Source organism: Poecilia mexicana, unplaced genomic scaffold (assembly GCF_051168715.1).
Source record: "Poecilia mexicana isolate PSO_F unplaced genomic scaffold, ASM5116871v1 scaffold_4, whole genome shotgun sequence".
Classification (NCBI taxonomy): domain Eukaryota; kingdom Metazoa; phylum Chordata; class Actinopteri; order Cyprinodontiformes; family Poeciliidae; genus Poecilia; species Poecilia mexicana.
Window position 1 is genome coordinate 7,463,344 of NW_028263373.1, and position 19,294 is coordinate 7,482,637.

At 37.4% G+C, this 19,294-nt stretch overlaps 3 protein-coding genes across 3 annotated transcripts; all 3 read left to right on the forward strand.

The window, feature by feature from the left end:
• Positions 1 to 228: 228 nt before the first annotated feature.
• Positions 229 to 4,942, forward strand: LOC106917754 (cytochrome P450 2J4-like). The gene is made up of 9 exons (XM_088004872.1): positions 229 to 387; positions 1,244 to 1,406; positions 1,529 to 1,678; positions 2,368 to 2,528; positions 2,677 to 2,853; positions 2,936 to 3,074; positions 3,190 to 3,377; positions 3,731 to 3,872; positions 4,051 to 4,942. The coding sequence occupies exons 5-9, from the start codon at positions 2,701 to 2,703 to the stop codon at positions 4,224 to 4,226; spliced, it is 798 nt and encodes a 265-aa protein (XP_087860998.1). The 5' UTR covers positions 229 to 387; positions 1,244 to 1,406; positions 1,529 to 1,678; positions 2,368 to 2,528; positions 2,677 to 2,700; the 3' UTR covers positions 4,227 to 4,942.
• Positions 4,943 to 5,671: 729 nt separating this feature from the next.
• On the forward strand, positions 5,672 to 11,775 carry LOC106917779 (cytochrome P450 2J4-like). Its single transcript, XM_088004869.1, has 9 exons — positions 5,672 to 5,921; positions 7,126 to 7,288; positions 7,448 to 7,597; positions 8,214 to 8,374; positions 9,081 to 9,257; positions 9,340 to 9,478; positions 9,573 to 9,760; positions 10,102 to 10,243; positions 10,788 to 11,775. Exons 1-9 carry the CDS (start codon positions 5,721 to 5,723, stop codon positions 10,961 to 10,963), a joined length of 1,497 nt encoding a protein of 498 aa, XP_087860995.1. The 5' UTR covers positions 5,672 to 5,720; the 3' UTR covers positions 10,964 to 11,775.
• Positions 11,776 to 11,906: 131 nt separating this feature from the next.
• On the forward strand, positions 11,907 to 19,028 carry LOC106913118 (cytochrome P450 2J4-like). The gene is made up of 9 exons (XM_088004871.1): positions 11,907 to 12,156; positions 12,890 to 13,052; positions 13,694 to 13,843; positions 14,851 to 15,011; positions 16,245 to 16,421; positions 16,504 to 16,642; positions 16,782 to 16,969; positions 17,689 to 17,830; positions 18,738 to 19,028. Exons 1-9 carry the CDS (start codon positions 11,956 to 11,958, stop codon positions 18,911 to 18,913), a joined length of 1,497 nt encoding a protein of 498 aa, XP_087860997.1. The 5' UTR covers positions 11,907 to 11,955; the 3' UTR covers positions 18,914 to 19,028.
• Positions 19,029 to 19,294: the final 266 nt, after the last annotated feature.

Genomic DNA, 19,294 nt, shown 5'->3' on the forward strand with positions numbered 1-19,294 from the left:
CATTGGCTCCATAGATGGTTTGTGATCTAGCAGCTCCTGGTTCAACACAGCTGAGTGGTTTTATTTTGAAACTCAGCTGTTTTCACCTGTCAAGCTTTGACTCAGTACAGTTTGTCTTATCTGCTTCCCACTGTGTTTGCTAATAAAACACTTGGCTCATTTGCTCCACCTTGGGATTCACAGACGACATGGAGGCGATCCTGAGTCTCCTCGGTTTGGACTGGATAGACCTCAGAGGTCTTCTGATATTTTTGTGTTTTTCTGCTGCTGACAGATGTTTTGAAGTACAGAGTGCCTAGTAACTTTCCACCAGGTCCGTGGTCTTTTCCTTTTATCGGAGATCTTCTTCGCATTGATGCGTCCAAAATTCACCTGCAGTTTAAAGAGGTAGGAGAAAACAGAATAATAAAATATACAGTCAACGTTGTTGTTTAATAAGTGTGCAAGGCTCAGCAGAATCCCATGGATCCTGTCTTTAAATGCTCTTATTTCCCAAACACAAATAATTGACTCAAACAATAAATGAATAAAATGTGTATCTTAGAAAAAAGTAAAGTACATAACTGATTAAGTTGAGATAAAATGCTTTGCTGAACAGAAGATTATTAACTCAAAGTGCGTAAAGGTGGCTCAAATGGACTCTAACCTTATTTTTCTCTTGTAGAGCAAAGTGCTCAATTTTAACTGAGTAAGCTATTTAACCTTATACATACATATATATTTTTTACTGTTATTCATCATATTTTTCCTTTGATCCTTTCTCACCTCATCTTAAAAATATATTTTGTGATCAAATTTTTATGTTATCTTTTTAAGTGAAGTAAGGGTTGATATTAGCACATAAAAAGTATGGAAAATGAATTCACATACCTGTACATATGCGTATATAATTACATAAGAACAGACAGAAAAGAGGAAAAAACTGAATCATAGCCCCAAATATGGGTTTAAATGACAGTAATAAATAAAATTATACTGTACAAGAAGAAAGTAGTATAGAAAAAACTTAAGGAGTTGGGTACTTTAAGACAACAAATGTACTGAAAATATTTATAATTATGATTATTATTTGAAATGTTTGAAAGCATATTCTGACAAACTTCCCACTTCCTATTTGAGCATATTGAAGAAAGATGTTGGGATGTGTAATATCTTCTTAAGTTGTACTTCGGATGTTTTTCTTCAAAGGTTTTTAAAAGGTTTATTTCTTGCGTTCAGAATGAAATATCTGCTCTGTGTTCAGTTTGCAGGGAAATATGGGAATGTCTTCAGTCTCCGTTTGTTTGGCGGAAGGGTTGTCGTCATCAATGGCTACAAGCTGGTGAGAGAGACTCTTATCCAGCAAGGAGAAAACTTCACCGACCGTCCCAACATCCCGTTGTTTGAAGCCGTAGCTCAGAACAAAGGTGACGTTTATTTCTGTCAAAAGCAAGAAAACATCCGTCTCATTTCACACAAAGAATATTAGTCTGTCAGTTCTGGTGTCAAAATAATTTTTATTTTTATTTTTTTGTTGGTTTCAAAAAAGGTCTTATAGTTTCCAGCGGTAATCCATGGAAGCAGCAGAGGAGATTTGCTCTTCACACTCTCAGAAACTTTGGTCTGGGAAAGAAAACCCTGGAGCGATCCATCCAGCAGGAGTGTCGGTATCTCACCGAGGCTTTTGCTGATCTACAAGGTATAAACTAACAAAAGGAAAGTCTTATTTTGTGGTCAGTACAACCATGTCTGAAATATTCAGCACATTGGGTTTATTACACCAACTGGTATTACAGCCATCAGAAAATACAGTAATCCAACTACAAATATGGTCTGTATGTTAAAAACTGACACACACAAAAACACACTCAACAAAAAGTATTTGAAAAGGAAAGTAGCAACAAAATGAATTCCTAATTGAGTTTTTTCTGCAGCTTTTTAAATCTGCATTCTCGTGGTAAAAGAGAAACAGCGGGAGTTTGGGTTCGGCTAAAATTGCCTTAGTTTTCTTGAAGCACCTATTTTTGCAGGGAGTAATTATGTTGTTCATGGAGGGTTTGGCAATTCTGCTGAGAAGACTGACAATGTGGTGAATGTTTTTAAGAAATTAAATAAAGCAACTGTAAAACATTCAGATGAAATTGAATTCTGCGTTTCATTTGGAAATCCAGTCCCAGTGTCTGCAGGTCGAGTGGAGAGGACCAGGATCCACATTGCTCGATGTCCAGTGTGAAGTTTCCACAGTCAGTGATGGTTTTGGGGTTTCATTTCGTCTGATGGTGTTGGTCCACTGGGTTCCTGAAGTCAACAGACAATGTAGCCATGTACCAGGAAGTGCTAGATGCTTCATCAGCTGGTTCAATGACCATGGTGTTGTTTTTATTTTAGGTCAGCCGTTTAATGCCCAAAAACTGATCAACAACGCCGTGGGCAACATCATCTGCTGCTTGGTCTTTGGGAGTCGATTTGAGTACAACGACAAGCAGTTCAGGATCATCCTTCAACACTTTGACGATTCACTCTACTTACAAGGAACTGTGTGGGCACAGGTGAGAATGGCAGAACATTTACAAAAGAAAATTCATGGTAAAAAAAATATTTACATGAAAAACAGCTTTCATTCAATACTTAGATATGCAATTGAAGATCGTAGAGTCAGAACAAAACAATCAATTTTCCTCTATTCTGTCTCTGTAGATTTACAACGCGTTTCCCACGCTGATGAAATGGCTGCCTGGACCTCATCAGAGGATTTTCACCATATCACATGAAATATTAGGTTTTATTAAAGTAAGGGTTCAGGAGCACAGAGAGAACCTGGACCCTTCGTCACCCAGAGACTACATCGACTCCTTCCTCATAGAGATGGGAGAGGTGAGAACTCCCTGCTGTGTTGAAGCTCTTCTCATCTCACATGACTCAAGCCAACAACGTCTGCCTCATGTGTCTCAATCAGAAAGAAGACAAGGATTCTGGTTTTGATATCGACAATCTGTGTTTTTGCACTCTGGACCTGTTTGGTGCTGGAACCGAAACCACCACCACCACTTTACACTGGGGGCTGCTGTACATGATCTTGAACCCACAAATACAAGGTTGGATTGAGTGGTGCATCTGTCACATATTTTTCCATTGCTACACTCAACTTACATTATAGAGTATGCATTTCCTCTCATAGACTCAGATTGTTCTGTTTTTCTCTGCATGCAGAGCGAGTCCAGGCTGAGATAGACGCTGTGATTGGTCCGTCCAGGCAGCCATCTATGGCTGACAGAGACAACATGCCTTACACCAACGCTGTCATCCATGAGATACAGAGGATGGGGAACATCGTCCCACTCAATGTGGCCCGCACAGCTAACCAGGACACCACAGTGGATAAATACACCATCCCAAAGGTCTGACCTGCACATGCGTTACTTTATTTAGATGCTTCCCCTATTTTTACATGTCAAACTTTAGTTAGACGTCTTAGACTGCACTGTTTGAGGAGAGCTTTGTCAACTAACTTTGAGAATGTTCAGTGTGGGAACCAAGAGGCTAAAATGAAATAAATAAATAAATAAATAAATAAATAAATAAATAAATAAATAAATAAATAAATAAATAAATAAATAAATAAATAAATAAGTAGTATTTTTCAGTTATTTTATTTTATGTTTTTAAGATTTGTAATAATGTGGCTTTCTATCAATCATCAGTAAAATAAAGTATGTGGTCCTATCTGACTAACGCTACACTGATTTTTCAGGGCACCATGATTCTTGCTATACTGGACTCAGTTTTACACGATGAGTCCATGTGGGAAACTCCGTACACCTTCAATCCTCAGCACTTTCTGGAAAAAGACGGCAAATTCAGGAAGAGAGAAGCATTTCTCCCCTTCTCCGCAGGTTGGGTGTTGAAGTTTGTTGAACTAATTTGACATGTAGTGTCTCAGTGAAATATCATATCACAGTTCCATTTATTGCTGATCCTGGCAATGATTTGCCATTTTAAGTAAATTTTAAGGCGATCACAGTCTCTGTGCCATCATATCTGATTAAAAACGTTATAATTCTGCGTTCTCAGGTAAACGTGTGTGTCTTGGGGAGCAGCTGGCCAGGATGGAATTGTTCCTCTTCTTCACCTCCCTCCTCCAGAGGTTCACATTTTCATCTCCTCCAGGAGAGAAGCCCAGTCTGGAGTTCAAACTGGGACTCACTCGCTGTCCGAAACCTTACCGCCTCTGTGCCGTTCCACGTTAACCTGCTGACTGATGACACAAAACAACTACAAAATTACTATAAAATGAATCGTAATGGCAGTCAACATGAAAATGAACCTATAAAGTGCAATAAAGATTAAAATGTTTAGAAAATGGCTGTTTTAGGAAAATAACGTGATTTTATTGGACCAGACTCATTACATAAGCCTTTCATTTAAACTGCATTTGCCCAAATATCATGAAAACACTTTCAGGTAATCAAACTACCAAAGATATTTCTTGCATGTACTTTCTGTTTAGCAACACATTTTTTTAGATTTTGCATTCTTATTTTTTGTCTCAATGTCCATCTCTTTTAAAGTAGTATTAACAGTACTTTGAACAAATCTTCAATTCAGTCGATGCTGTTTTCTTGTTTATTTTCCTTGTAATTACTTTCAGGATAATCATTAAGTCTCACAAATGTTTGGCTGGAATCGTTAATGGTTTAAGAATTCAAAATGCAGATTTACAAGGATTTGCAGATGACCACGTGTTATGACTTGGGTCAGAGGTTTTCAAGTTGGGAGTGGCGGCCCCCAGTGGCGTTTTGGGAGCACTACAAGAGGGTGTTGTAAAATTTCAGATTGATTTGACAAATTCAGTTGTTTGGGGTTTTTTTTTTCTTTTATTTTTTATTCAAAGTTGTCTTTCAATACACACTAACATGAATTCAATATGCAACATATTCAATAAAGGAGCCATTGAATATTGTTATGTTCTGTGTTTTCTGTGTAGTTATTTTTGAGGTTTTCTGTGTTTAGTCCTGTCCCTGTCCTTTCTTCCCTGTTGATTGCTTCCCAAGTGTATCTCATTCCCTGATTACCCTCCCTGTGTATTTAAGTCCACCTGTTGTCTTTGTCTCTTGTTGAGACAAGACAACAGGTGTCTTGTCTCAACAAGAGACAAGACTAATGTCAAGACAAAACTAATGTCAGTTTTGTCTGTTGTGTGCTGGCCAGTTGAACTGGATAGTCCTGGTTAAGCTCAGCTTTCCTATTCAGTCATCAGTTGCTACTGGCAATTAGCTGTATGCTAACCTCTCTGCCATGCTGCCTGTCATCCTGGACTGTTTTGAGCTTCCTTCATTAAATCTCATCATTTTCACTACAACCCGGGTTCAGCCTTCGTCTCTCCTCACCACCTCAAACCCACTTCATGACAAATATTGTGTTTCAGTCAGAAATAGATTCAAGAATCAGTTCATCATGGTAAAAGTTCTAAATTTTATGAATTTGTTCATGTCAATTTCATTGACAGGTCATCACTTTTGTAATCAAACCTAAATAAATAAAATAAAAACGTCAAGTAAAAAGCTGTGCATTATTTGTATTGAATGAGACATACACATATATAAAAACTGAGTAGTTTTATTTTGAAACTCAACTGTGTTTATTAGTAAAACTTTAACTCAGTGCAGTTTGTCTTATCTGCTTCCTACTGTATTTGCTAAAACATCTGGTTCATTTGCTCCACCTCGGAGTTCACAGACGACATGGAGGCGATCCTGAGTGTCCTCGGCTTGGACTGGATAGACCTCAGAGGTCTTCTGATATTTGTCTGTGTTTTTCTGCTGCTGACAGACGTTTTGAAGAACAGAGTGCCTAGTAACTTTCCACCAGGTCCGTGGTCTTTTCCTTTTATCGGAGACCTTCCTCGCATCAAGGCGTCCAAAATTCACCTGCAGTTTAAAGAGGTAGGAGAAAACAGACAGTAATAAAATACAGATCCTGTCTTTAATCCTGTCTTTTTATATCCTGTTGCTTCCCAAATATAAAGCAGTGACTCAAACAATAAATGAAGGAATCATAACAAAATTATATTTCTTTTAAAAAATAAAAGATACCTTAGATTAAGTTCAGATAAAATACTTTATTGGGACATATGTTGACTGAAGAGTATAAAGGTGGCTGAAATGGACTCTAACCTTTTTGTTTTCTCTAGAGCAAAGTGCTCAGTCTTAACTCACAATCTTTTGCCTATGAACTTTTTAACTATTTCACAGTCATTCATTATATTTCCCTTGAGCCTTCCCCATCTCTTCTTAAAAATATACTTTGAAAATATTCACTTTTAAAAAATAAAAACAGTAATGAAAATTTATACACTAACATTCTCATCAGTGATATGATAATATTCGTGCAGTAATGGAATAATAAGAAACTGTCACAATAAATCTAATAAATCTCCCTGATGTCATTGATATAAAAAATACGTATTTATTTTAATGAGTATGCAAAAAGATGCTGACAATGTGTCACAACTTGTGATGTAAATCAACATATTCATAACTGTGCTGCAACCCTACTGTGTAGCTCATATGGATGAATATTTGTCTCATTTAAAAGAGGGAATGTTGTGGACTAGATAACTACTGGACTCCAAATATGGTTTTAGTATTATATTGCCACAATACAGGCTACTGCTGATTGTTAGATGTTATTATTTAAGTTTTTTTTTAAATCACGTGTATATAAAGTAGTCAATGAGTAAAGTACACAAATTTATGTAGAATCGACAGTCATCCAAATGGGCCAAAATGATTCTGCGGTATGTTGTGCCAGATTTAGTTACCACGATCAACAGTTACAAAAGTCCAAAACTATGTGAAAGTTTAAATGACAAGCATCCAATTAAAATAATCTAAAAATTGTGTAATGCTTGTGATCCTGCAAGTATAAACACACTAGGTAATGGATGGATGAAGGTTCTAAAAATATTTCTAACTATTATTATTATTATTTCAAATGTTTGAAAATGTAAACTCACAAACGCCCCATTTTATAGTTGAGCACATTGAAGATACATAGAGACAAAGATGATGGGAGGCATAATACCTCTTTAAGTTGTCCTTTCTTCAAATGTTTATTTCTTGAATGAAATATCTCCTCTGTGTTCAGTTTGCAGGGAAATATGGGAATGTTTTCAGTCTTCGTTTGTTTGGTGGAAGGATTGTCATCATCAATGGCTACAATCTGGTGAGAGAGACTCTTATCCAGCAAGGAGAAAACTTCATCGACCGTCCCAACATCCCGTTGTTTGAAGCCGTATTTGAGAATAAAGGTGACATTCTTAATGTTTTCTGTCACAATCTGCAATTTCAAATAAAGCTTAAAATATCCATCTCATTTTACACAAAGAATATTAGTCTGTCAGGTTTGGTAATTTGATCAGTTTTCTATAAGTGTACAAATAAAGTTTTTTTTTGTTGGTTTCACAAAGGCCTTGTAGTTTCCAGCGGTAATCCATGGAAGCAGCAGAGGAGATTTGCTCTTCACACACTCAGAAACTTTGGTCTGGGGAAGAAAACCCTGGAGCGATCCATCCAGCAGGAGTGTCGGTATCTCACTGAGGCTTTTGCTGATCTACAAGGTACAAAATAACAAAAGGAAAATCTTATTTTGTGTTCAAGAAAACCCTGTCTGGAATATTCAGTATGTTTGGTTTATTACACCGACCTTACTGGTATGACAGCCATCAAAAAGTACAGTTACCAACTATAGATATGGTCTGTATGTTAAAAACCATCACAGTGTAGGCAAAACGACTGACACACAGACAAACAGTCAACAAGAAGTATTTGAAAATGAAAGTAACAGGAAAAGGAATTCCTATTTGTGTATTTTCTGCAGCTTTTTAAACCTGCATCTTCCTGGTAAAAGAGAAACTTGAGGTAGCTGTGTTCAGTTAAAATTGCTTTAGCTTTTTTGAGGGATCTATTTTTGCAAAAAGTGGCGATGTTGTTGGAAATCCAGTCCCAGTGTCTGCAGGTCGAGTGGAAAGGACCAGAATCCACATTGCTCGATGTCCAGTGTGAAGTTTCCACCGTCATTGGTGGTTTTAGGGTTTCATTTCATCTACTGGTGTTGGTCCACTGGGTTGCTGAAGTCTACAGTCAATGTAGCCGTCTACCAGGAAGTGCTAGAGCACCTGCCTACACTTCATCAGCTGGTTAAATGATCATGGTGTTTTCTTGTTTTTGTTTTAGGTCAGCCATTTAATGCCCATAAACTGATCAACAATGCCGTGTCCAACATCATCTGCTGCTTGGTCTTTGGGAATCGATTTGAGTACAACGACAAGCAGTTCAAGATCATCCTTCAACACTTTGATGAGATTGTCTACTTACAAGGAACTGTGTGGGCACAGGTGAGGACAGCAGAAAATGTCCAAACCACAAAAAAAAAAAAAAAAAGATTATTGTTTTCGACCTAACACTTGGCACATGGAAAAGTACATCTGACCATTTCATTTGTCTATATCTGTTCAACCCATTATTAGCACAAATAGTTAACTATATGATGAAGAAAACTTTGACAATTTCAAACTGACCATGAGAACAAGGAAGAAAGGGCATTGACTGGGTTTTAAAGAAAGTATCCAGATGGCTGGATGAAATGCTCTGTTGATGTCGGCATTCAGAGAAGAATGAGTAGACTGGTTTGAGATTAGAGATTTACAGCAGTCATTGGGTGAAATCCCCATCACGTTATCATCACATGACAATACAGGACAGTCAGCTAAAGACAATAACAGAGACCAGTTAAACTATCAGTCATGTCTTTGGAGTATGTGAGAGAGCAGGTACAGGGAGAACCCATGTATCCAAAGGGTGAACCTGCAAACCTCATTCAGAAAGACCCCAGCCAGGATTGGAACCAAAGACTTGCTGCAAGGCAACAGTGCTCAGTGAACTGTATTATTGTGCCAATGTGCAGCCCCTGATCAGTTCATGGACTGTAATGAAAAAAAACCTCTGACTTCTCATTCAATACTTGGATATGCAATTGAAGATTGGAGAGTCAGAACCACTTTGATGGAACAATGGATATTTCTCTCTGTCTCACCTCTGTAGCTTTACAACGCGTTGCCCAGGCTGATGAAATGGCTGCCTGGACTTCATCAGAGGATTTTCACCATAATGCGAGAGCTACAAAATTTTACTAAAATAAAGATCAAGGAGCACAGAGAGAACCTGGACCCTTCGTCACCCAGAGACTACATTGACTCCTTCCTCATAGAGATGGGAGAGGTGAGAGCTCCCTGCTGTGTTGAAGCTCTTCTCATCCCACATGACTCAAGCCAACAACGTCTGCCTCATGTGTCTCAATCAGAAAGAAGACAAGGATTCTGGTTTTGATATCGACAATCTGTGTTTTTGCACTCTGGACCTGTTTGGTGCTGGAACCGAAACCACCACCACCACTTTACACTGGGGGCTGCTGTACATGATCTTGAACCCACAAATACAAGGTTGGTTTGAGTGATGCGTCTTTAAGTCTGTCACACATTTTCCCATTGCTTCACTCTCATAGACTCAGATTGTTCTGTTTTTCTCTGCATGCAGAGCGAGTCCAGGCTGAGATAGACGCTGTGATTGGTCCGTCCAGGCAGCCGTCTACAGCTGACAGAGACAACATGCCTTACACCAACGCTGTCATCCATGAGATACAGAGGATGGGGAACATCGTCCCGCTCAATGTGGCCCGCACAGCTAATCAGGACACCACAGTGGATAAATACACCATCCCAAAGGTCTGACTTGCACATGCGTTACTTTATTTAGATGCTTCCCCTATTTTTACATGTCAAACTTTAGTTAGACGTCTTAGACTGCACTGTTTGAGGAGAGCTTTGTCAACTAACTTTGAGAATGTTCAGTGTGGGAACCAAGAGGCTAAAATGAAAATTCAATCTAAAAAATTTTATTTGTAATAATGTGACTTTCCAGCAATCAAAAATGTAGCATTCAATCTCAAAGGCTAAGATGAATAAAACGTTTGCTTTCTCAGATTTGTGATAATGTGGCTTTCTATCAATCATCAGTAAAATAAAGTATGTGGTCCTATCTGACTAACGCTACACTGATTTTTCAGGGCACCATGATTCTTGCTATGCTGGACTCAGTTTTACACGATGAGTCCATGTGGGAAACTCCGTACACCTTCAATCCTCAGCACTTTCTGGAAAAAGACGGCAAATTCAGGAAGAGAGAAGCATTTCTCCCCTTCTCTGCAGGTTGGATGTTTAAGTTTGGTTGTTGAACTAGCTATTAAAATAAAACATTTATGTCTGAAACTACTTAAAAGACCTCAACCAGGTGTTGACAAACTTGCCTTGTAATCACAAACTACATTCATGAACTAATGCTTGATTTGATCTCAGCCAGAGTCAGTCCAAAGTTGCAGCAGAACAACTTTTAAATCAAAACATGAAACTCATGTATTAAGTATGTTTGGAATATGGTAACACATTTTAAGCATTAGTTTCATGAAAATAGTCTACAGCTCATTTAAGCTGATATGTAAATTGAATTGAAATGTAGTGTCCAGGTGAGATACAACATCACTTAAAATATTAGATTGTATTATAAACGTTATAAGCATCAGATACAATAAAAACATTAACACAAAATAGTACATTGTTGCAGCCATTTATCTATATAGTGTTCAGTGCATTGTGATTGCAATGTGTAATGTTAACATCTTGTAATGTGTATTGTCAATTAAAGGTGTGTGTAACATCATATCTGATTAAAAACGTTATAATTCTGCGTTCTCAGGTAAACGTGTGTGTCTCGGGGAGCAGCTGGCCAGGATGGAACTGTTCCTCTTCTTCACTTCCCTCCTCCAGAGGTTTATGTTTTCATCTCCTGCAGGAGAGAAGCCCAGTCTGGAGTTCAAACTGGGACTCACTCGCTCTCCGAAACCTTACCGTCTCTGTGCCGTCCCACGTTAACCTGCTGCCTGATGACAAATAAAGCTATACAATTTATCATGATTAAAGTCAATAGTGAATTGATTTTAGTGGACCAGACTGATGGAATAATCATCTTCCTTTCATTTAAACTGCATTTGCACAAATATTAATGCGCTCATGTATGACAACACATTTTTTAGATTTTTCTTTATTATTAGTTTTTTTGTCTGAATATCCATCTCTTTTAAAGGTTAGCCTGCAGTATTTACAATACTTTGAACAAAGCTTCAATTTAGTCGGTGGTGTTTTCTTGTTTATTTTCCTTGCTTGAATCTTAACGTACAACATTATAAACACTTTGGTTTATTTCAACATTTCATGTTTATGAATAAAATTCTGTCCAGAGTTTAACTGACTGATGTTTCATCATCTATCGATGGCAACTGTGGAATTACTTTCAGGATAATCAACAAGTCTCACAAATGTTTGGCTGCCATCTTTAATGTTTATGAATTCAAAATGCAGATTTACAAGGACTTCAACTAGGCAGTTGCGACCCCTTGTGGATTTGTCGGAGTACTACAAGCAGGCGGAGGGAAGGTTGTAAGATTTCTAATTGATTTTACATATTTAGTTAATTTTTTTATTCAAAGTTGTCTTTCAGTACACACTAGCATGAATTCAATATGCAACACATTCAATAAAGGAGCCATTGAATATTAAAAGATTCAAGAATCAGTTCATCACCATGGCAAAAATTATGAATTTTATTTGTTCATGTCAGTTTCATTGACAGGCCATCACTTTTGTAATCAAACCTAAATAAATGAAATAAAAACGTCAAGTAAAAAGCTGTGTAATATTTGTATTGAATGAGACATACACATAGATAAAAGCTGAGTAGTTTTATTTTGAAACTCAACTGTGTTTATTAGTAAAACTTTAACTCAGTGCAGTTCGTCTTATCTGCTTCCTGCTGTATTTGCTAAAACATCTGGTTCATTTGGTCCACCTTGGAGTTCACAGACGACATGGAGGCGATCCTGAGTGTCCTCGGCTTGGACTGGATAGACCTCAGAGGTCTTCTGATATTTGTCTGTGTTTTTCTGCTGCTGACGGACGTTTTGAAGAACAGAGTGCCTAGTAACTTTCCACCAGGTCCGTGGTCTTTTCCTTTTATCGGAGACCTTCCTCGCATCAAGGCGTCCAAAATTCACCTGCAGTTTAAAGAGGTAGGAGAAAACAGACAGCAGTAAAATACATATACTGTCTTTAAACAATGTTGTTTCCCAAATATAAAGCAGTGACTCAAACAATAAATGAAGGAATCATAACAAAATTATATTTCTTTTAAAAAATAAAAGATACCTTACATTAAGTTCAGATAAAATACTTTATTGAGGACATTGTTGACTGAAGAGTATAAAGGTGGCTGAAATGGACTCTAACCTTTTTTATTTTTCTCCAGTAGAGCAAAGTGCTCCGTTCTAACTCACCAGCCTACATACTTTTTAACATTCATTCATTATATTTGCCTTTAGCCTTTACCACCTCTCCTTATAGACATACAATGAAAAAGTTCACTTTTTTTAGAAAGCAAATTAATGAAAAATTTTACACCTTAATACAAATAAAATTTGGTGATACAACAATTCATTACTACTGTTGCAGTGGTGGTAGCAGTAATAGCGTAGCATGAAACTGTTCAAAAGCCTAATAAATCTCTGATGTTAGTGATTTCCAAAGTACTTTATTTATGATGATAAATAAAGTACTATGGAGATACTGACCTTCTTAGAAATGTTATATGCTGATTTACATGAAAGTTGTGATAGGCTTTAGTATTTATGCTCCATGTACACACTCCAATCAGCCGTGCAGCATATCTGAGAAAAAGTTCAGAGAATAAAGCAGAGCAGAGTCTGAAGTGTTTTGAATGAAAGCAAATATCTGCTTTGTGTTCAGTTTGCAGGGAAATACGGGAATGTTTTCAGTCTTCGTTTGTTTGGTGGAAGGGTTGTCATCATCAATGGCTACAAGCTGGTGAGAGAGACTCTTATCCAGCAAGGAGAAAACTTCATCGATCGTCCCAAAGTCCCGTTGTTTGAGGCCTTAGTTGGGCATAAAGGTGACATTCTTTATACACTGCTCAAAAAAATAAAGGGAACACTCAAATAACACATCCTAGATCTGAATGAATGAAATATTCTCATTGTATACTTTGTTCTGTACAAAGTTGAATGTGCTGACAACAAAATCACACAAAAATCATCAATGGAAATCAAATTTATTAACCAATGGAGGCCTGGATTTGGAGCCACACACAAAATTAAAGTGAAATGTTCCCTTTATTTTTTTTGAGCAGTATATTTTGTGTCAAAAGGTGCAATTTCCAATCAATCTCAAACCACCTATCTCATTTCACACAAAGAATGTTTGGCTGTTTTCGTAATTGCGTTAATTTACCAAAGCCCTGAAAGGCAAATGGAACTTAATAATAAAGAATTAAAACTTTTTTTCACCCTGTTTATAGTTGTTTGCTGTAGAAAGGAAATAAATATAAGTTGTATAGTCAGAAGAACACAATTGATCAAATTTTACCCCACTTTTACATGATTTTTAAAGTTCAGGGAAAACAACATTTGGTCAGACGTAGAAAATGGCTCTTTGAAAATATATTTTACACTTACCTTTTAGGGCTTCTGTATTACAGTATTAATTTCTTTCAAGAGTCAGCGTAAAACTTTTTATTTTATTGGTTTCAAAAAGGCCTTGTAGGTTCCAGCGGTAATCCATGGAAGCAGCAGAGGAGATTTGCTCTTCACACTCTCAGAAACTTTGGTCTGGGGAAGAAAACCCTGGAGCGATCCATCCAGCAGGAGTGTTGGTATCTCACCGAGGCTTTTGCTGATCTACGAGGTACAAAATAACAAAAGGAAAATCTTATTTTGTATTCAGGAAATGGTTTTGTTAGAAATATTCTCTATATTAGGTTTATTATGGCCACCTTAACAGTATCCCTTTCTATCTCCAGAATGGCTTTTAATTGCAGGTTAACAAAATATTGAATAATTTTCTCAGTGGTTTTGTTTGATATGAACATGACAGCATTGCAGAGGACCTTCCATGTTCGATGCGTTGACTGTTCAGAGATGCTAATTCGCATCTCTGGATGTAACTAACTACGGCTACGAGAATATTTAAGTCACTAAAATTGTCCTTTGATATTAACAATATGTTTATGCCAAGTTTACCACTACTCTATCGATATTCTCTCTTTTTATAGACAACTCTGTAAATGTTTGTGTTAAAATCTGAACAGATAATCAGTTTCTAAAATACTCAGACGCTCGTCACCATTTTCCATTCAAAGTCACTTAAATATTTCTTTCTTTATCATTTTTATACCTCTCTATACCTTTAATATGTTTTCACCATCCTAAGTGAATAGCCTAAGTCTTTTTTTTTTTTTTTTTTTTTTTGCCAAAAGTGATTTTGGAAAGAAAAAAAACATCATCATCACCTCTTTTTCCAAAAGAAGTTTAAGGCAAAAACTAAAAATCCTTTTGGTCAAAAAATTACTTAGGACATTATTTTAGAAAGGTGGCGATATGTAAAATTATTTTTTCTTTTTTTAAATTATAGTTTTTTTCAGTTTCAAGTACTGAAAGAAGTTTGCTTCAAGAGGTTCAACATGGTTTATTATACATTTTTTGATATATTCTTTCTTGGCTGTAAATTAGAGAAAGTTGGGACCTTTAGCAACTGAGATGCCAAAGAAATCATGTTGCTCAGGAATTTCCAACAACTTCCATAGAACTGCTCTCTGCTTTATTTGTTTTTTTTTTTTTACTAAACTCTGGATTCCACCATTTATAGTAAACAGTACTGCTGTTGTCTAATATGTTTGCTTGTTTTTGCTTCAGGTCAGCCATTTAATGCCCAAAAACTGATCAACAACGCCGTGGGCAACATCATCTGCTGCTTGGTCTTTGGGAATCGATTTGAGTACAATGACAAGCAGTTCAAGATCATCCTTCAACACTTCAATGAGACAATTTACCTGGAAGGAACAGTGTGGGCCCAGGTGAGGACATGTTTCCAAGAGAAGAAGAAGAAGGTTGGAGCTGCATGAGGTAGAGATAAGCTGTGCTTAACCAATGGCCAACTTATTTCTGTTTCCAAATAGATAAAGGAAGTACAGAGATTGATGGGTATTTTTCCTTTTTAATCTACATAAAAGAACCACAGACAGCGTATATGAATTTTATGACAAAGCTTTTGCAAAAGGAGAAGTCTCTGGTAGCAGCTCCTCCAAGCCATTCACAGAGCGTTCTGCTCTCCTTCCGGTTGAGACCCTGTTTTATTGTCAAAGCAAAACAGCCAAGGGGGCAGTCAGGAAAAACAACAGAGGTCGTAAAACTTCTAACCTAAACAACTAGCAACCCAGTTCCAGGTGTGATAGCTGATCTATGGTCTGAGCCAGGTTCAAATCTCGGTCAAACTGTTAATAAGACAAAATACGGCTGCTCAAAGGCAGTTAGGAGGTATTCTGGTTGATAAGAATTTAAGGTCTGGGAAACAGAGTTAACTGTTTCACATGAAGATGAAACAGACAGTCCTGACCTCCAGGTCAGTTCATACACACATAAGGGAGAGAACACTTTAAACAGAAAATCACAACGATCTATAGACTGAATGTGAACTAAAGTAATTACAAAATGATAATACCGAAAATTCTCTAACAGAGATGGATGTGAAATCTTTGTTCAAGTAATATTTGTGGTATAAGATTCAGTCCCTTGGAGAGAAAATCATTTGTAGATCTGCTGAAATAGATTTCAGACTTCTCAATGTCTAATGAAGTCAGAGATGATGCATTCACACATAAACACCGACGATTTTAATTGGTACACCAGTCCAACTGTTTTTTTTATAACACAAATAATGAGCCAGCCAGGAAGTTTTATGAAGACGACCATGACGATTTCAAACAGAGCATCAGAAAGAAGAAAAAAGGCCATTAAAGTGACTTTAAATGTTGCATGATTGTTGGTGTCAGACCAGGTTACAAAAACTGGTCTGAAAATAGAGAAACTATCCAGATGTCTGGACCAAAAAAGAATGCTCAATGGATGCCAGCGTTCAGAGAACGATGGGTAGACTGGCTGGAGAAAAAACAATACCAGTCAATTAACCCTTCATGAAAGGCACTGACTGGTTTTGTCTGGTGGTGGTGGAAACTCTGACTTCTCATTCAGTACTTGGATATGCCAGAACCACATTGATGGAACAATGGATATTTATGTCTTTTCTGTAGCTTTACAACGCGTTGCCCTGGCTGATGAAATGGCTGCCTGGACCTCATCAGAGGATTTTCACCATAACACACGAACTAGTAGATTTTATTAAAGTAAAGATCAAGGAGCACAGAGAGAACCTGGACCCTTCGTCACCCAGAGACTACATCGACTCCTTCCTCATAGAGATGGGAGAGGTGAGAGCTCCCTGCTGTGTTGAAGCTCTTCTCATCTCACATGACTCAAGCCAACAACGTCTGCCTCATGTGTCTCAATCAGAAAGAAGACAAGGATTCTGGTTTTGATATCGACAATCTGTGTTTTTGCACTCTGGACCTGTTTGGTGCTGGAACCGAAACCACCACCACCACTTTACACTGGGGGCTGCTGTACATGATCTTGAACCCACAAATACAAGGTTGGATTGAGTGATGTGTCTTTATCTGTCACACATTTTCCCATTGCTTCACTCAACTAACATTATAGAGTATGCATTTCCTCTCATGTTCATATGACCTGACCTAATTTCAGATTGTTCTGTTTTTCTCTGCATGCAGAGCGAGTCCAGGCTGAGATAGACGCTGTGATTGGTCAGTCCAGGCAGCCGTCTATGGCTGACAGAGACAACATGCCTTACACCAACGCTGTCATCCACGAGATACAGAGGATGGGGAACATCATCCCGTTAAATGTGCCCCGCACAGCTAACCAGGACACCACAGTGGATAAATACACCATCCCAAAGGTCTGACCTGCACATGCGTTACTTTATTTAGATGCTTCCCCTATTTTTACATGTCAAACTTTAATTAGAGGTCTTAGTTTTTGTCTGCTTCTAAAATGTCTTAGAATGACATTATGAGAAGAGAGGGGAGGTTTTCAGACTGCAATGCTTCAACAGAGCTTTGTCTCAATGAGATAGTTCAGTGTGGAAACTAAGGTCCTCTAGATTAACAATTTAATGTGCACAGCAGATTTTGGGAATTAGTCAGTGACACAGTTTGTTCAAAAAAAAAAAAACTGTGATGAGAAAGTCACTGACTCTTGCTATTCTTACTCAGATCTCCTCAACACAATCAACTCCAAATGCAAACTACTGTTATGTAACTTAGGAACTGCTGTGAAATTCAATTAGATAAAAGTTTACTTACTCTCCCTGATGCTTGCAACTGAGATGGGATGTCTAAAAATGCAATTTTGCCACCTCAGTTAGTGGTGTCTGTGTAATTGCTTTTATGATCGATTTCTCTAGAAATATTTGCTTTGACTACCAATGTTGCCCTCATCAGTGGGTACGAATGACAACTCTGAAGCAACGGAGCAGCAATCAAAAATGTAGCATTCAATCCCAAAGGCTAAGATGAATAAAACGTTTGCTTTTTCATATTTGTGATAATGTGGTTTCAATCATCAGTAAAACAAAGTATTTGGTCCTATCTGACTAACGCCACACTGATTTTTCAGGGCACCATGATTCTTGCTATACTGGACTCAGTTTTACACGATGAGTCCATGTGGGAAACTCCGTACACCTTCAATCCTCAGCACTTTCTGGAAAAGGACGGCAAATTCAGGAAGAGAGAAGCATTTCTCCCCTTCTCTGCAGGTTGGATGTTTAAGTTTGTTGAACTAATTTTATGGACAGCTCTTAAAATAAGACCTTTATGTCTGAGAGTACTTAAAAGACCTCAACCAAAAACTTAGTGATAAACCTTTCAATTAAAAGTAGACCCATGAATTAAACATGGAACTCATGCATTACGTATGTTTAGAATAGCAACATTGAATAATTAATTATATAAAAATTGTTTATTCTTCATGAAAACCCACAGTTTAGTTTCCCATACTGTTATACAGACCCAAAATTAAAAAAAAAAACAATTAATGGTCTTGAGTAATACTCTTATTTTCTGAATAATTTTGGGTTTTCGTTCGCTGTAAGCCATCACTAGTTTACTTGTTGAAACAAATAAAATTAATTAAATTATTGGTGATATTATTTATTGAGCTCCACATCTATTTATACAATATTGTTAACTTGTCCTTTGGGACCTTGAATCTCTATATGAGGTCAATGGTGAAATTTAAGTATCACAAACTTTTCTTCTCCTATAGGGAGACTCTTATCTCAGAAGCTAAACCTTGCTTCACAAAATCAGCTGTAAACTTCATGTCTTCTCCTCTAGTTTTCTGTTTCCCATGATTAGAAAACCTAACAGCCAACATAATGAATTGATGTGAACTGTTATGTATTTATTAAATGCATGTGACTGAACTTGAATTCACCTCTAGAGTTTTGATCCATTTATCTTGTGAGGAAGCTTGTTATGAATTGGCTCTATTTAAATTGATATGTAAACTGATTTGCTATCTGGTGTCTCAGTGAAATATTACATCACACTTTCAATAATCGCTGACCCTTGAATTAGTTTGCTATTTAGATACATTTTAAGGCAATCACGGTCTCTGTGCCATCAGATCTGATTAAAAACGTTATAATTCTGCGTTCTCAGGTAAATGTGTGTGTCTCGGGGAGCAGCTGGCCAGGATGGAGCTGTTCCTCTTCTTCACCTCCCTCCTCCAGAGGTTCACATTTTCATCTCCTCCAGGAGAGAAGCCCAGTCTGGAGTACAAACTGGGAGTAACCCATTGCCCCAAACCTTACCGCCTCTGCGCAGTGCCACGTTAACCTGCTGCCTGATGACAAAAATTTACTCCGCTGATATTTCTCCTTTATAAACGTAATTATTATATTAAGAAGATGAACCACTATCATGCAATAAATATGAAATAATCATGCGAAATTGGCTGAGTTTGATATTTGGCTGATTGCTGCACTTCTAACATCATCATCATCATCATAATCATCATCATCATCAGCAGCAGCAGCAGCAGAAGCATCATCATCATCATCATCATCATCATCACATTTCAGCAACAAGGCAGTTCAAAGTGCTTTAAGTTTTAAGTGCTTTACAAAAACAAAAAAATACAAAGTCATCATCCATTGAAAACATGCTCTTGTTTTAACAACCGCTGGTTCTGCATTACTCACTGCCTCCACAAGATG

What these genes read in the sequence shown, in the direction of transcription:
- LOC106917754 (XM_088004872.1), top strand. Translation starts at nt 2,701, where the DNA reads ATGAAATGGCTGCCTGGACCTCATCAGAGGATTTTCACCATATCACAT. An exon ending in TCCTCATAGAGATGGGAGAG is followed by an intron (nt 2,854 to 2,935) that starts GTGAGAACTCCC and finishes TGTCTCAATCAG; the next exon opens with AAAGAAGACAAGGATTCTGG. An exon ending in ATTTCTCCCCTTCTCCGCAG is followed by an intron (nt 3,873 to 4,050) that starts GTTGGGTGTTGA and finishes CTGCGTTCTCAG; the next exon opens with GTAAACGTGTGTGTCTTGGG.
- LOC106917779 (XM_088004869.1), top strand. Translation starts at nt 5,721, where the DNA reads ATGGAGGCGATCCTGAGTGTCCTCGGCTTGGACTGGATAGACCTCAGA. An exon ending in TTCACCTGCAGTTTAAAGAG is followed by an intron (nt 5,922 to 7,125) that starts GTAGGAGAAAAC and finishes CTCTGTGTTCAG; the next exon opens with TTTGCAGGGAAATATGGGAA. An exon ending in AAGGAACTGTGTGGGCACAG is followed by an intron (nt 8,375 to 9,080) that starts GTGAGGACAGCA and finishes TCACCTCTGTAG; the next exon opens with CTTTACAACGCGTTGCCCAG.
- LOC106913118 (XM_088004871.1), top strand. Translation starts at nt 11,956, where the DNA reads ATGGAGGCGATCCTGAGTGTCCTCGGCTTGGACTGGATAGACCTCAGA. An exon ending in TTCACCTGCAGTTTAAAGAG is followed by an intron (nt 12,157 to 12,889) that starts GTAGGAGAAAAC and finishes CTTTGTGTTCAG; the next exon opens with TTTGCAGGGAAATACGGGAA. An exon ending in TCCTCATAGAGATGGGAGAG is followed by an intron (nt 16,422 to 16,503) that starts GTGAGAGCTCCC and finishes TGTCTCAATCAG; the next exon opens with AAAGAAGACAAGGATTCTGG.